This window comes from Panthera onca, chromosome E1 (assembly GCF_046562875.1).
Source record: "Panthera onca isolate mPanOnc1 chromosome E1, mPanOnc1 haplotype 2, whole genome shotgun sequence".
Taxonomy (NCBI): domain Eukaryota; kingdom Metazoa; phylum Chordata; class Mammalia; order Carnivora; family Felidae; genus Panthera; species Panthera onca.
This window is the reverse complement of record NC_138352.1, coordinates 28,107,166-28,124,179: the sequence shown is the minus strand read 5'-3', so window position 1 is coordinate 28,124,179 and position 17,014 is coordinate 28,107,166. Positions and strand designations below refer to the sequence as shown.

Sequence of the window (17,014 nt, the reverse complement as noted above, 5' to 3'; positions counted from 1 at the left end):
CAGTGTAGGCGTCCTTGAAAATCTATTCGAGGAGAGCGCCGGGCAGGCCCCCGTCGGGGGTGGAGGTGAGTGGCTGTTTCCCGAAAGAACGCTGTCGTGCCAGCCGGAGCCCATCCCCGCCAGCCCCTTGCACAAAGGTGTCCTATGTCACCCTGGTCCACAGCCGCCACCTGAATGGGAGAATGGCAAAAAAGAGCTGGTGTTCCCCTCGGACAGGCTGCCTTCATCAAGCCCAGATCACAGCTGTCTGGCAGCCTGAGCTCTACTCCCTTTACAGCAGACCCTTTCAGGGGAGCCAGCTCAGCGCATGGCTCTGGCCCCACCCTGGGCCCCTCCTCCCACAGCCGTGTGGACCCATGGGTCAGGACACCTGGGGCTTCTCTGTTCTGCCCTGACATTGGGGTGGGGGTGGGGGCAGCATATCCTTAAAGGCTATGTGTGCAGAGGGACCTGTGGAGGAGTAAGCTCCCTGCTCTTAGGGGTATGCCAGCAGAAGCAGGGATTGAAGCATCGGGTAAGATCAGACTAGATGCCTCCTGTGGGCCCTCAAGGCCTGAGATAGACTCTGGATTCCAGAAACCAAAGAAAAGGGCTCAAGGAGCGCCCTGGGTGACAGGGGAGGCCCAGCCTGTACTGCTTGGGCGGTAGGTGCATTCACGAGGCAGGCATGGCTACGGTGGCCCCTTTACAGAGTGGGGGGCTGGGGCTTTAAGAGCCCGTGGGCAGGTGGAGTCTGGGCTCACGGCAGTTTCCCAGCACGAATGAGGGAAAGGCGGATCCTGTGTCCTTGGAGGGCTGGCGGCCTGCAGGTAAGCCTGGGGCCAGGAGGAGGGGCCGGCCAGCCCTGTCCACTAGACTCCACAGCCAGGCTTGACCAACAGGCCCCACGTGATCACATGGCCTGCTCCTCTGGTGAGTTGAGGCTCACGAGGGATTAGGAGAGAAATGTCAGCATTAACCAGAGATGCTGAGTTCACCCCGGGGGGTGGGGGGGTGAAAGGAGACTTGGGTGCTGGGCCCAGGACCTCCGGTTCCATCCGGGAACCCCGACCCCATGGCATCGGGATCCCCCACCTCTCCTCGACACCTCCCACCTCAGCGGGAGAGAGGGAGTGTGAGCTTGGGGTGGGACAGACCTGCGCCTCCGGGACAGGTCACCAAGCCTATGCTGCCAGACGGGGGTGACCCCAGCCCGTGTGGTAGTCTCGAGATACAGCCAGTGAGGGGCGGGGCCCCAGAGCAGGTGCATGCCGAATGTCCGAGGTCCAGCCGGCCCGGCCCTTCCCCTCCCCCTGCAGGCTCAAGCATTGCTAGCAGCTCTGGGGGAGCACGTTAGCCTCACCGGTCCCTTCCCACAGCCCGTTCCACGTCAGCCTTCAGGGGCATGATATTTCCATCCAGTGCCAGGCCCCTCATAGGCCAAAGGGGGTTGCACTGTCACCACATTTGGGCTTTTCTGTTAGCCCTCAGATCACCGCACAAGGATGATGTCTCCAAGGCCAGCTCATCTGGGCTGGACCTGGTGGCTTGGGGTTCAGAGAGCATGAGGGTCACAGCCCAGCTTTCTGCAAATGCCCCAGGGGGCTGCCAACTGGGCCCGCTCATTGGCCCGACCCCACGGGGCCCAGCACCTCCTGGCTGATGCTCCTCACTAGCTGGGTCCTTAAACAGCCTGCTGCTTGTTCTGACCACAGGGCCTTTGCATTCACCCTTCTCGTGGCCTGGAATCCTCCCATTTGCTCCCCCTGCTCATTTGGGTCTCAGCTCAAATGTCCCCTCCTCAGAGGGCCCCCCACCCCGATCTCCTTGGCTGACGACAGGCTCCCACCCCCACCATGTACCATCATGTCACCATTTACATTTTCAGCATAATGTGTTTCAGTCTCTGACGGCAGCTCACAGAGGCTGGGAGCTCCTTGGCATGTGGGGCTGCTGGGTCGTATGAGGACACCTCCACCTGGAGGCTGGGCTGGCTCCCCAAAGGAAAGGGACGGAAGACGGGGTGCTGGGGCAGGGGGTGAGACGGGAGGCACAGGAAGCTCAAACATCTGGGCAAGTCCTTGCCCTGCCGAGTGCGGATGGTGACGCTGGCCTCAGGGTTGAGAGGCTTCAGGCAGAAGGAGGGCCACACCAGCCTGGCCTGGAGCCCTCAGGGGAATGCTCCCTTCCCAGGAGCCCCAAACTCCTTCCCCATCCCCACCTGGCCGGACAGAGAGCCCAAGGGGATGCTGGCGTCAGGGTGCCTTTATTGTTGAGTTAGGATGTTCTGGGGGCAGCGAGGCTGGGGGCTCAGTGGCCAAACGGCAGCATGTCCAGGGCCCCCGAGGCAGAGGTTTCCAAGGCACTGAGCGGCCCTCATCAGGCGCAAACACGGAGCCGCGGCCAGGCGCTCTGCTCCCCACCGCAGGGCTTGGCACTCGGGGCAGGCCGGGGCGGCAGACCCTCAGTGAAGTGGCCACAGGCCCGGTCAGCTCCTCTTGCGGGACGAGGAGGCTTTCTGCTGGTAGATCTGAGCGGTGAAGGGCCTGTGGGGAGGGGGAGGGGCTCCATCAGCAGGTCTCGGGGGTGATGCCACCGCCCCAGGCCGTGCCCCCCACGGCAGCGTGGACCGGAGGCCCGGGCTGCCGCGTCACCGCCTGCCCGGCCCCCCCAGGCCCCACTGGGTCCGCTCTGAGCTTCCTGTCGGCCGCTCGGCCGGTCACACTCCTCGTGTGTGACGGCGGGCCTACTCACTCCTCGTACTGGATGGCGACCATGTAGATGAGGGCCACAACCACAGTCAGCAGCAGGCCGGTGGGGCTGGCGTGCCTGTGGAGAACACACTATCAGCTCCCGCGCCCGGCCTTCTCTCTCGGACCAGGGCCCCCGCCGTCCTGGTCCTGACCCGATGACCGCCGGCTGACCGCCTGTCCGGCCGGTAGGGCTCGGTCCTCCAAGGGGGGCCCACGCTCCCTTTTTTCATGTCCCCGGCCCCCGGCTCAGGACGTAGCAGGGATGAAAAGAACGTCCAGGCTCTCTCTCAGACTTGCCCGGGTGGCCAAGCATGTCCTTTTCTGCAGAGGACGATGTTCCGGCAGGGCGGGGGGGGGGGGGCAAATGCTTTGCCTGCCCTCCAGTGACAGTGTTCTCAGGGTGTTTTCTAGAAACGGGTCCAGGGCCCCCCAACCCCCAGCTGCACGTGGAGGGTCCAGGGGACCCTTCACAGGCTCCCTGCTGGTGACTGCCACACAGAGGAGCCCGGGTGCATCTGCTGTCCAGCTGGTCCCGCTTTTTCCAGTTACCTCTGACCCCAGAGGCTCCACAGGGGCCGGGCTACAGCATCCAGATGGCCGGGAGGAGAGAGGGAAACTAGTTCACGGGACCACACAGAGCCCGGGAGCCAGCAGGGAACACGGCCCCAGGTGGGCTCTGTGACCCCCGCTCTACCTCCTTCACAGAAGTCCCAGGCTGGGGGCCCCGGGACTTGTGTGCACCGTGCAGAGACCCTCTGCCCTGCCCACTCTCCTCCGCCCAGGGCCTCTCCCTGTCTCTTTGTCTGGGTGCTCCAGCAGAGCCTGGAGTGAGCAGAGCCTCCCCACCCATAAGTCAGGCACCCGAGGAGCTGGGGAGGAGGCCCAGGAGGATGGGGCCAGGGGGCAGGGGCCTGCACCCCCCGGGACAGCCTCCACACTGGCCCCTGGAGCATGAACCAAGCGGGTACCCCTTCTCCATTACACCCACACGAAACTTCCTCACTTTCCACGTGCTCTCACACTCTTGACCTTGACACCCTAACAGCCCTGTGTAGAAAGGATCCTCTCCTTCTGCAGACGGGGAGGCTGAGGTCCAGACTGACCCACATACCTGGCCCTGAGCCTGAGGTGATGGCAGGGCTGGCCCTAGGGAACCGGCTGTGCACCTTGGGGAGTGGGGTGTCCCACTCGGGCTAGGAGGTTGGGAAGGTGGGGGCCCGGAGACAGCAGGAGGCCCTGGTGCCCAGTGCCCCCAGGAATCCTGCTGCCCTGGGGCCCACCAGGGCTCCCCCAGCCGTGGGGCCCCTGGTGGGAGACAGATGGGCTGCAGGAGGCCTGGAGCAGCCCTGCCGGGTCAGCGTCTGGCAGCCCCAGGCAATGGCGCATCTCTAAGGAGCTCTCAGACGAAAGGAACGGAAAAGGGAGGGAATGTTGGGTGCGCGGCCCCGGTGGGGGGGGGGGAATCAAGAGGCTGCAGGGTGGGGCCTAGGGAGATGTTCTGTGGCCTGAGTGAATCTAGGGGCATGGAACCTTCCCACTGCCTGAGTCAGGTGAGAGGGGCTGGGCTGGGGCAGGGGGACAGGTCCCTGCCAGACCCACAGGTCCCCCTCTAGCGCCTTGCGCTCAGAGCCCAGCGCTCCGATCTGGGCTGCACCTGAAGGCAGGGGTCGCGAGGAAACATCCCGCTCCCGACACGCCACCATCTGAGACTCGTCCCTTGATGTCCTGGAACCTTTCTGGTCTCTGGGAGCACCTGCAACATTCTAGGCACGTGGTTTCGAGCGCCCAATAAAAGCAGAACGCTTTCTACTGAAAAACTGCCCACGGAAGAAGCCTTAACGCAGAAAATGGACAAACAGGAAGTGCTCCGGAGGGGGCGTGGTTTGAGGCCCAGAGCGCACAGCGCCCCCTATGCCTCGCCACCTGGGGCCTCTGGACAGCGTGAAGGTGAAGCATGAGCCCTGGCGGTCACTCGGGACCTGCCGGCCCTAATGTTCCAGGACAGGGTTGGCAGTCTGTGGTGTGTGGGCCAGGAATGATTTGTACATTTTTAAATGGTTAAAAAAGAGAGAGAATAGACTATCTCACGACACATGACAATTCTATGAAATTCAAATTACAGTGTCCAAGAATGAAGCGGTGTTGGTCCCCGACCACAGCCATTCATTTACCTACTGGCTCGCGGCTGCTTTTGAGCATCCGAGCTCTGCCTATGGCCTGGGAGCCCCGCCTCTCCGGCCCTTCAAGAGAAAGTTCGCTAACCCGTGTTCTAGGATGTTGTTTGTTTCCATGGAGAAGAAAGTCCCAAGGAACACCTCGGCTCCACAGATGACAGAAGGCTGGCCCGTCTTCCTCAGGAGGCAGGGAGGGCGGGCAGGAAGGCCCGATACTCACATAATGGCCCAGCCCAGGTAATTGGCCGTGCTGCCCCAGTACATGGGGTTGTCCAGGATGTTGAATGGGAATGTGGTCACTCTTGCCTCCATGAGGATCCCGAAGTAATCGCCTGTGGACAAGTTGGGGCAGGACCGGAGGGTCACAGCCTGGCTGCGCAGTTACTGAGGGAGGCCCCCAGAGTGGGCACCACAGGTCTGCCCTCCAGGAGGCTCCAGCCCAGCCAAGGAGCAGGTTGTACAGCGTACTGGGTCAAGGGACACCCCAAGCAGTGGGTCCACTCGGGTCACCAGCATGCAGACACCTCACAGGGTACAGGGTCCTGATAGGGCTAAGGCACTGAGCCTTCCCACACCCCCATCTGCTCCTTGGAGCACCCCCGTGCCTTTGCACATGCTGTTCCCTCTGCTTGGGATGCCTTTCCCTGCTCTCTGTCTAGTGAGCATCTTTCCTCCTTCGGCACTTCTCCCTCAGCTGATGTCACCTCCTGCAAGAGGCCCTTCCCTGCCTGCTACCCAGTGTTTCTGCCCCCAGATCCTCCCTTCTCACCCAGTAGGGGCCTGGGTGAGCTCCTCCCACCCCAGGGATCCAGGGGGCCTGCTCTGCCTCTCCACCCCAGCTGCCCACCACGGCCTGCAGCCAGCCCAGAGCAGCCGGTCGCAGTGGAGAGTGCGACCATCAGACGGCCGACCCCGGACAGGCCTATCCTCCACCCCTCCGAGACACGGTGACGAGGCCTCACGTTGAGGCCGCTCCAAGAGGCACAGGGACACGGTCTCTGGCACTGGCCGGTAGGCAGCCCACACCGCCACGGGCACGGTGCTGTTCATCCGAGGCAGAAGCAGGGCAGCGGCAGGCAGAGGAGTCTGCTGTCTGGGGACAAAGGGTGCGGGGGCACAGGAGCTGCCCGGGGGCTGCGGAAGGCTTTCTTCCCAGGAGGCAGGAAATGGGGCTGCGGGCCTGGAGGCGGATGGCACAGAAACCCGCTTTGGGGCTGACTCACAGGAGGGAAGTGGCCGCTGTGCCCTACATCCAGAGCCCAGCGGCACTTCCCGGCCGTCTCTTCCGGGTGGCGGTGTGCCGCCGGTGACTGCTATTGTCAGGCTCCTTCCCACTGCCCGCCCACCCTGCCTGGCTCCTCTGGGCGATTCGCCTCACACGGCCTTGACCAGGTCCTGCCCCGCACGCCATCCAGGGCTCCACCGGCTCCTTCCCAGCTCTGTGCCCACACCTGTGCCAGGCCCGCATGCCACGGGGCTATTCACTCCTGGTCTTCCAGGACCTGGGCTGGACAGGACGGCGGCCCTCCTCCCTCTGTGGCCCTTGGCCCCGGCTCTGTGACGCCTACACCGTGATCCCCACCTCCTCCCTGTCCCCACCTCACTATCCAGCCAGTCCAACCTCCTCATTGCTGGGATGAGACCTTTCCAAGCCCTCCTATGGCCTCCACGTGCCCAGGAGTGAAGCCTCGGGCTCCTGCATGGCCTTAGGGGACACATGTGATGTGGCCCCCACCCGACCTCCAGCCCTCGCCTGACTGCCTCTCCCCCCACCCCCGCCGCCACCACCCCCGCCCCACACACACACCCCGGCCAACCTGCCTGCCACTCTGTCCCGGAACTTGCTATTTGCTCCCAGGCCTCCTTCCCACTGGCCCAGTGCCCCACCCCCACCTGGCAGACCCAGGAGCTCCCACCTTCTCCTCCCAGGTTCCCGCCTGCGTGCCCCTCCCCTAGCACCGGGCACCCTAAAGCTCTGGCCTGAGCACGAGGCGCTAAACCAGCTGTGGGCCCCACTGCCACAGGTGCCCAACAGGCCCAGGCCGGGCCTCGGCATAGGCCTCCTGCACACGCCGCTCCCGGAGGTCTCGTCCGCCTGTGAACACAAGCTCCTTCAGAGCTGCAGGCTCCCCGCTGCAGCCCGCAGTACCCCGGGGCCCCAGGCGACTGTGGATAGAGAGACCCAGGCAAACCAGGAGGGTGCCGGGGACAGCCCTGGGCACTGGAGGAAACTGAGGCCAAGTCTATGAAGTGGGCTGGGGGCTGAGATTGGCGAGGACCCGGGACCCCCCGGATCAGCCCATCAGAGGGGTGGGCACCTCCCACATGCCGGCTGCCTGCTGGGCCCCCTCTGTGGGCCGCCGCCTCCTTTCCGTTCCCGGCCCCAAGACTGCCCTTGCTCTCCAGCCTCCCCGGCTGCTCTCTTCCTTGGGCTTCCAAGTTGCTAGAAGCTGCTGAGGTCATGAGGACCTCTAGCTAGGCCAGCACTGGGCTCCCGGCCCAAAAGCACCTGAGCCGTAGGCAGTGGGAAATGCAGAGCAGGAACGGCACCCCCTTATGCCACACCTGATCCAGACCCGCACCAGCCCTGGCTTGGGGCCCAAATGCAGCCAGCGGAAATCCCACCTGGCCTGGCGGCCGACCAGCTGGATGAGATAGGAGAGCCCAGCTTCCCAAGCTGACCAGGCAGAGGCCTGGTGGAGGGAAGGCGCCCTGAGCCCCAGAGTTAGTGGCAGAGCAAGAAGGTGGCAAGGTCCTCCCGTGCACCCCACGAAGATGTCACAGAGGGCAGGGAGGTCGGCCACCCAGCCCCTGCTCCCCACTGAGCCCAGGGTACGTCCGCTCGTGCCCCCCAGTCCTCGGGGTCTTACCTAGGAAGGTCCCGGTGAAGCCCAGTGCAAAGAAGCTGGAAAGCACAAACGTGCTGCCTATTCCCAGGAGCGCAAGGCCCACGCGGTAGGCCGTGGGGTTATCCAGGCTTTCCATCTTGGGCTGGCTCAGCATGGCCTGCGTGAAGCTGGGGGGAGAGTCAGGAGATCACTGCCGGGGAGAGGGGCTCCCCTAGCCTTCCCCCCCTCTGTATCCCAGGTGACCCCCAGAATAGCCATTCCAGGGGTCTCAGAGCCTGCTGGGGCCAGGCCGGTAACCCAAATGAGTGAGGTAGGCTGCAGGTGGCTTGTGGTGCTCCTGGAGAGCACCGTCCTGCCCCTGCAGCCCCCATCCCCCTCCTGCCACCAGAGAAGTGACCAGAATGAGGAGCCTGGGCCCTCCTAAATTTATTTTTTTAAGAAGCCAGAAATCATGACTTGTATGTCAAATACTCTAATTATTAGCAATAGGCAACAATAACTGCTTTAGACTCCCGTGTGACAGCGGGCTCGATTCAGCCCAGAGACCACCAGTTTGCAAACTCTGATTCCTGTCCAGTTAGAACCAGTACTTCAGAGGCAAATGTGGCTCAAATCAGGAAAGATGCATGCCCCTGGCTGTGCCCACGTGCCCTTGCACTTGGCAGAGCGTGCGTGTGGTGGTGGCATCACACTCCCCTAGAGTGGACACAGTGCCCAGAAGCCTGGGGCACACTCTGCCCCCTTTGCGGCCTCCACAGTCCCTGGGGAGGGCTGGCTGCATCCCAGGTGGCACCTCAGAGGCCCCTTAATGTCTTCCTTTCACCTCTGAAATGCCCCCACCAAGCTCCTTTTGGGGCCAAGCCATTGGAGGCCTTGTTAAATGGCAAGTGATGAAAACAGGGGGGAAGGGACTGGGCTCGTGGGTTTGGAAGTTCAGGTTCTCCAACTGGCTACTGAAGGTGGGAAGGTATGGTGCAGGCAGGGCAAAGTGACTGGGCTCATGGTAATGCATAGAAGCAAGGTTCAGGGTCTGCCTCACTAGTGGGGAGCTGGCACTGGGGGGGGCATACTCAAAGGAAAGGATGTGCGTGGGAGCAAGTGCATGCGTGTACCACTAACATATACTTCCCACTCCCCCATGATCATAACACTCAGAACAGTCATGGGGCTCTCCTGCCTCATGCAGGACAACTGCTTGTACTCACTCTTTACTAGGTACCTCTTAGCTGGGCAGCTCACTATCTACCTACCCACCCACACATCCATCCACCTGTCTAGCCTCTATCCATCCACCCTTCCATCCATCCACCTACCCATCCATTAGTCTATCCTCCATCCATCCATCCACCCATCACCCATCCATCAGTCTATCCTCTGTCCATCCATCATTCCATCCATCCATCCATCCATCCATTCATCCAACTATCCTCTATCTATCCATCCATCTTTCCTTCCACCGACCCATCCATTAGTCTATCCTCCATCCATCCATCCATCCATCCATCCATCCATCCATCCTTCCATCATCCACCCATCACCCATCCATCAGTCTATCCTCTGTCCATCCATCATTCCATCCATCCATCCATCCATCCATCCGTTCATCCAACTATCCTCTATCCATCCATCTTTCCTTCCACCGACCCATCCATTAGTCTATCCTCCATCCATTCATCCTTCCACCCATCCTTCCACCCATCAATCTATCTATCCCTCCATCAACCCATCCATCCACTCACCCATCCATCTACCCATGCATCCATCCATCAGTCTATCCTGTATCTATCCATCCGTCACAAGGTACCTCTGTTTGCAAGTCTCTTTCAAGCAGAACAAACTCACCATCCTCACTCATTCATTCCACTGGGAAACTCAAATTATCATAAAACCATCCTGATTTGAGCTAAAAACCACCCCCTTCGAACTCTCTTCCCCAACTACTTTCAGCTCTTAGAGAACAGAGGCTGCTTCTGCTTCGCTCAAGTATCCCCCAGGCACCTGGCACGCACCAGACAGGACGGGTTATGGTTCACATCAAGTGGAGGAAAAGCAGCACCCGCTACCCACTCCCTCCCCTCCCGCTGCACACAGAGGCCAGCATGGTGACCTGTCAAACAGCGGCACACGTATGTCAAAGCACACCTATACACCGGTCACGCTGCCCACGCCCCCGGCTCTCCACCCACCACCGCCCTCCCTCAGCCTTCCGGCCGCCCAGGCTCAGGGTCACCCCGAAGTTCCAGGCTAAGCCGCTGGGATCGGCTCAGGGTCATGCACACCCTGTTGTTGTCCGTGGTCACCACACCCATGCCCCACCCCTCTCTGCCCTCACCTGACTTTCTGGGAAACCAGCAGCCCTCACCTTCTGGGCAGCCCGGTGACGCAGGCACACCTTCAGCCCCGCAGACCCAGCAGCTGAGGCCATGGAACAGGCAGCTTCCCGCCCAGCCTCCGCACCCTCCCCACCTCTCCTGTGTGTAGGAGGGCGCAGGCTCTGGTAAGGCTGACCGCCCCACCCCGAGTGGGGCTCACCTGCACACCCAGCAGAGACGGAGTACGTACGTAGGTGGGTGGGTGGGTGGGTGGGGGTGATGCTCAGGCCTCTGTGCTCTTGTGGGCTCGAGTGAACCCCCCCACCTGGCCCCTGGCAGGTTTAGCACCTGTTCCTCCCTGCCTGGGGTGCCCCCTGGCCCCAAACTGAGGGAAATGAGGCACAGCGGGCACCCCCTGGCCAGCCCAGCGTACCCATCTGCCTCGAGTGCTCTGGGGGGGGGGGGGCACCTTATGGCAGCCCAATAAAAGAGCCCCTGGCAAAGAGCGGCACCGATTTTCAGACTTGGGTGCCCCGAACCTTGGCTCTTGCCTCTGTAGACGGTGACGGTAACCCCTCATCACCCTGTGTCGAGCTGCAACCGATGGCTGTGCACACTCTGGTGAGCGTGAGACATGCCGGGCTCTGCTATGGGGCTTGCGGACAGTGGGAAGGACAGAGGTGTGAACGCAGGGTGACACCGTGTGATAAAGCACCAGGCGCCACGGGATGGGCGGGCACACCTGACGGGTCTAGGAGAGGCCTCGGCAAGGCTCAAGCTGGGATCCGATGAAGAAACTCATCAGGAGAAGGGCAGAGAGAGAATTCCAGAAAGAGGAACAGCCCAGGCAGAGGCTGGGGGCAGAGCCCAGCACAGGAGCTCGGTGTGAAAGCAGCCTGCGGAAGAGACACGCCCTGGGGTCGTCTGGAATGTGCTCTGGTGAGTGCGAAGTCACTGGCGGGGAGGAGCAGAGCAGGGGACATCATCAGCTACTGCAGCAGGAGGGCAAGTACTGGGGGCCCAGGGGGCCGAGGGAGCCCCGCCACCGCCCAGAGGGGACCGATACGGGGTTCCAGAGAATCCGGCCTCGGTTTCAGGCTCCGCGCCGGGCTGGCTCTGGTTCCTCCACCAGAATTCACTCACATCCTCCAAGAAGCCCGTGAGTCGCCTGGCTCTGAGCGCATGCCGCAAAGGCAGCGATGAAAATGGAAACTTCTCGCTGATGTGCTGGCCTGGAGCAGCTTCCCAGGGGGATGGCCCTGCAGGAGAAGCCATCTGCTTGGAAGCAGATGGAGATTCCTAACAAAGGGAAGATCTAGGGCCAGTGATGGGCAGAAGGCCCTGAAGCGGCTGGGCAGCTGCCCAAGACTGGACCCGGGCCTCTGTCCACGTGTGGCTCCTTTTCCATGCCTTCTCCAGTGGGAAGAGAGGAAGAGAAGGGGCCAGCGGAAAGCACCTTCCAAGCTCCTTCAGCACCCACTCCCCGCAAAGCTCTGCAGGCCATTCTCTCTGGGGTCAGCAGAGAAAGCGGGCAAGGCCCTTCCCGAGGGTTCTGTGCAGATGCCCTGTGCACTGCCTGGCCCACGGGCTCTCTGGGACCACAGGCGTCAGGTTTCCTGGAAGGGCAGGGCCCAGCCCCAGTCAGGTGATCCGTCGTGTTCTAGATCCTCCATTAAGCCGGGAAGGCACAGTCCATTCCCTATGGAAAATTAATGGAGGGATGAGTGGCTCTATGAGCCACGCTTCATAATAGAATGAAATAACAGGAGGCAATTTCCTTTGGAAATATTCTGCACCGGGGGTGGGAGTGGAGAGACTCATTCATTTGTCTCGGGTTCTATTTTTAAAACCTGGATTGAGCTTTCGGTCACCCGTGTGACTTGAGGATGTCTGTGCTCTGCTCCCCTGAAATCCCGGAACCCAGAGTGGAGGCGGACAGAGGGTGTCGCAGCCCGCTGTGTCCCCACCACACCCCAGGCACCCGGCTCGGCCAAGAGACCGGCCGGTGGCCATGTCTGTCTGCAACTGACCAGCGCTGACAAACTTCTGCCCTTCGAGGACGCCCTCACGTGTTCTCCAGGCGAACCCGAACGGCGATTCACTTCACACTCTACCTTTCAGGCTTAGGTTAGCGCGCTCCTCAGGGTCCTGCCACGCTGAGCAAAACAATTCATGAACGCTGGCGTCTGGTGCGTGGACTTATTTTTTTCCTAACCCACATTAAAATAAACCTACAAGGGGCGCCTGGGTGGCTCAGTCGGTTAAGCATCCGACTTTGGCTCAGGTCATGATCTCACGGGGTTCATGGGTTCGAGCCCCGCGTCGGGCTCTGTGCTGACCGCTCAGAGCCTGGAGCCTGCTTCGGATTCTGTGTCTCCCTCTCTCTCTGCCCCTCCCCTGCTCATGCTCTGTCTCTCTCTTTCTCAAAAATAAACATTAAAAAAAAATCTTTAAAAAAAAAAAAGTAAATAAAATAAAATAAACCTACAAGTGCTAAAGCAAAACAAAACAAAAATGTTCTCCTACGTAACCCTTTGGAAAGTCATCAGGTGTCTAGAATTTAGGGCTATGATGCTGTACTGATCCCACACATTTGATGAACACATCACCTTTTCAAAGTGTCTCCAGAACCCATCACAGCCAAGAGAGGGTCTGTCTTATCTTACAAATCAGGAAACAGAGCGGTTGGGGGGGGTGGGGCAGGGGAGGAGCCCAGGCGACAACCAGCCTCTTAGTGGGCCTCAGGGGGCAGAGGGCTGGGCGGGCGGTTGTGCTGGGGGCAGGGCCCTATTTTTGCCTTATTTTTGCTTTTGCCAGCTGGAGGTCCTCGGCCCCCACTACCTGGGCCTTGACCCCAATATCTGGACCTACCCTGCTGAGATGCAGCGTCCTCGAAAGCCAACAGCCAGGCCCCGTGTGCCTCAGAGTAGCCTAACCCAGACTCCCCGGCCCCCCTCCTGGTCAGCAGCCAGTTCTCCAGCTCTCCCACCTGCACTGAGGGGCTTCAGGTCTCTGCTTCCAAAGGTCCCGACACAGGCCCCACCCACAGTTCCCCTGGGCCCAGGCAGGATACGACAGAACTCTAGGCATTCGAGATGAAAGGTGTCTGAGGGGACCCCCTCATTCCCACGTCAGTCACTTGCCCAATCACAGGACTCTGAGTCTGCGTGGACCTCTGGCTCCTCCCCAGCTCTGGCCTCCGTCTCCACCTGCCTTCTGCCCCAGCCTCCTCCTCCTGGAGAACCTCCACTCCATATCCCACGTCTAACCAAGGCCCTTCCCCAGCCTGCAGAGTTAAAGCTGACCCCACCTGCCCCTCCTGTTCCCGCCGCCTAGAACTCCTTTCCACCACGGGGTGGGCAGGCCTCCAAGGGGCTCCCCAGTACCGGCCCGCAGAATTCCTCCCGCTGGGTGTGGGCTGCCCTCCGAACACCAAGGCATCACTTCCTGATGGGGCTAAGTGAGGGCATTTCCAGATGTAATTACAGTTCATTGGAAAGGAGATTACCCTGGTCAAGTGGGGATGTACTGGGGAACCTTTCACAGAGGGCCTGGAGGGCAGAGGGAAGTCCAAGAGACTTTTTCCCGCTGGCCTGGAAGAAGTCAGAGCACTGTGCCGTGGGGAGGACCACATTCCCGGCAGCAGTAGGGACACTAGGAGCCGAGCACCGCGGCCCTACAGCAACAGGGATCTGAGTCCTCCCGCAGCCCGGGAGCCCCAGGGAGGCCCCACCCCATTTTCCAGCCGCACTCTCACGGAACCCTCTGGCAGCCCTCCGCTGCAGTGAACGGTCCCCATCTGCCCCATTTGCTGGCGCCTTTGCGTGGCCACTTGCCCGTCGGGCCTGCCCTGTCCACGTCCTGTGAGCAGTTCCAGCAGGGCCCTGGATTCAGGAATGACTGGCACACAGATGGCAACAGGGATAGAGAGGCACACGTGCTGACACCCACCAATCTGGCCAGTCCGTGCACGCCGTGCACCTGCCCCCGGGGCAACTAGCACACGGAGGGGGAGAAGGCGCCCTGGCCCCGGCGCCAGCCCCGTTTCTGCTGGAGGTGCGCCCCACGCTGCGAGTGGAAGTCACCTGCTCCGCTGTCCCCATACTTTCATGTCCCTGTTGTCACCAGACCTCGGGCAATTCTGAAGGGTCCTGGAATACAGCTCCATTGAGTGACTGATCAATATACCTGAGGCCCCCTGAGGCCCTGTGTACCTGCACATCTGCCGTGAGGCCGCGATCCTGGCGGAAGGTAGGCAATTGTAGTGCCAGCCCCGGGGAGCCCGGGCCCCGCCTGGCTGTCCACACATTGCCACCCTGGCTCCAGGCCACCGGGCTCCCACTGAGACTGGCTGTGCAGGGGATGCAGCCGGCAGGGAGGGGGCTTCACCAGAGGCCCCCCAGCCCGTCAGGCCTCCCTCTCCTTCACAAACAGGTCAGCGCTAATGGCCTCCAGATAAGGAGTCTACTCATCCTGTCCGAGGCCCCCAGACCACTTCTGGTTGCCCGGCTGGGGCAGGCCGGCTGACGAGGATGCCTGGCCCTCCCCCCTGCCCCCCATCAGCGGCCACGGGGCCCTGACCACCCAGCAGACCCGCTGCTCAGTGGTCTCTTGCCACCCCTGCCCAGGGCTTTGACAGCCACGTGATCTGAGCTCCATTCAGTTGCGTGCACGTGCTGTATGTGCTCTCTGCCCCCCACCCTGCCTCACTGCTGCTCTCCCCCCACCCCTGCCCCGCCCCGACCACGGAAGCTGTGGCTTCCACACAGATAAGAACAGACACATTGGAAATGTCCAGAACAGGCAAATCCATAGGGACGGAAAGCAAATTCAGATTTTCCAGTGCCCTGGGGTGAGGTGGGGGGGAGGGGGCGTGTGTTTCATGGGTACAGGGTTTTCGTTCGGGGTGAAAAAGTTCTGGAATTAGCCAAAACTGGTTGTGCAACATTACGAGTGTACTAAACGTCACTGAGCTGTATACAGTCTAAAATGGCTAAGTGGCAGGTGTCGTGCTATGTGTATTTTACGACAAAAGAAAAAGAGAACACATCTCGAAGAATCAAATGAAGCCATGTGTGGAAAGGGGTGCTCGGGATAATGTGGGGGGGCTGTCGGCTACGGGCAGGAGCTGGTCTTGCCAGGATTCTCACCAGCCTTTCTGGAAGCCCCACCCACCCGATCACCAAGCTGGCAGAGGGAAGGGCAGTGGGAGAAGGGCCAGAGGGGAAGGAAAGAGCCTGCTGGTGGGGAAGGTGAACAGAAAACAGTCCTGCCTGTGAGCATCCTCTCTCTCCTCCCAGAAACTTTCTGGGGTGGCCAGTCCAACCAAGAGAAAAGTCATGGCCCGGAAGACAGACCCCGGGCCACACCAACACCAGTACCGAGAAGCCAGGGAGAAGGGAGAGCTGAGGAGCTATCATCTATAAGAAGCTGGACACGGCGGGACTTCCTCCCAGCTCTCCCAGGCCCCGGATGCAAGAATAAGCCAGAGAGGACTTTGCTGGTGTATACACGTCTGAAGGTGGCCCTGTCTGCTTGGTCTCCTAGGAACCCGCAGTGCTGGGCTGGGGGCCTGCAGGAAGGAGGCACCCCTGTCAGGAGACCAGGGACCTGGGGTCTTCTAGCTCTTGCCGGAGAAGTTGCCTGATCCAGGCATCACAGATCCTCCTACTTCCTACTGGCTGCCTAGAATGAAGCGTGAAGGTCTGACCGTCACTGCCCCAGCCCGGGATCCCCTGCTTGGCCACAGCCTCGGCGAGGAGCCGGTCAGTGAGGGACGGGTGACCCCTCCTGGGAGAGGATCAAGGACTCCTTCTCCGTTTCAGACAGGAGACCAACCCAGCCTCAGTGACCTGCTCAAGGCCAGCCCATCGAGAGCAGAGCTGAGGCCCACCCAGGGCACCTGCCCCTCCCCCAGGCTGCTCTGACTCCCACCGTCTCCCAGGGTCCCGGACGTCATCCTCCAGGTGGACCTGGATGTCCAAAGGCGGCAATGGGACTTTCCTTTCATGGAGAGCAGGGGCTGGCAAACCACAGCCTGTGGCCAAATCTGGCCCCGCTGGCTGTGCTTGTAAATAAAGTTTTATTGGAACGCAGTCACACTCAACTCTTTACATGCTGACGGGCTGTCTCCAGTAGTTACAACAGACACCGCATGGCCCTCAGAGTCAAAAATACTTATAATCTGGCCCTTACGGAAAAACTTTGCTGACACCTGACACGGAAAATCACACAGTTACGGATCTGAGTCAGAAGGGATCTTAGTCACCCACCAGTCCAGGGACTGACAAACTTTTTCACAAAAGGACAGAAAATAAATATTTTTCAGCTTTGTAGGCCGAGAGGCAAAACCTGGGATACCATGTAGACACTTATAGAACCATTTAAAATGAAGCTGTGTATACAAGTCAACAGCAACAACCTGACTTAAAAATGAGCAAAGGACTTGAATAGACATTTCTCAAAGGAAGATAGACAGATGGCCAATAAGCACGTGAAAAAACGCTCAGGGGACACAGATCAAAACAGTCCACACCCTTAAGGATGGCCATTATCGGGGCGCCTGGGTGGCTCAGTGGGTTAAGCTCAGGTCACCATCTCACGGCTCGTGGGTTCGGGCCCCGCGTGGGGCTCTCTGCTGACAGCTCGGAGCCCGGAGCCTGCTTCGGATTCTGTGTTGTCTTCTCTCTCTGTCCCTCTCCCACTTGTGCTCCTTCTCTCTCAAAAATAAATAAACATTAAAAAAAAAAAAAGGGACGGCCGTTATCAAGAAATAATAATAGCAACCACTGGTGAGGGTGCGGAGAGACTAGAAACCTCGAACAAGGCTGGTGGGAAGCTCAAACAGCGAGAAACGGTGTGGCAGTTCCCCAGAAAAGTCAACCGCAGAACTACCGTATGCTCTTCTAGGTATGGAAGAATCAAGGGCAGGGCTGGCCCACGTCCAC

The 17,014-nt window shown here is 60.4% G+C and overlaps 1 protein-coding gene across 5 annotated transcripts in view; it reads right to left on the bottom strand.

The window, feature by feature from the left end:
• Positions 1 to 2,226: 2,226 nt before the first annotated feature.
• PEMT (phosphatidylethanolamine N-methyltransferase) overlaps positions 2,227 to 17,014 on the bottom strand; it is an 85,059-nt gene continuing 70,271 nt past the window's right edge. For 4 of the 5 annotated variants that reach the window (XM_060647088.3, XM_060647084.2, XM_081791175.1 and 1 more), the window contains 4 exons: positions 7,777 to 7,922; positions 5,127 to 5,238; positions 2,734 to 2,808; positions 2,227 to 2,525 (listed from right to left, as the gene is read on the bottom strand). In XM_060647088.3, coding sequence (XP_060503071.1) covers positions 2,468 to 2,525; positions 2,734 to 2,808; positions 5,127 to 5,238; positions 7,777 to 7,922 — 391 coding nt within the window. In that variant the 3' untranslated portion in view covers positions 2,227 to 2,467. Of the gene's footprint in view, positions 2,526 to 2,733; positions 2,809 to 5,126; positions 5,239 to 7,776; positions 7,923 to 17,014 lie in introns of those variants that run through there. The other variant, XR_009614443.2, reaches the window with a different exon arrangement.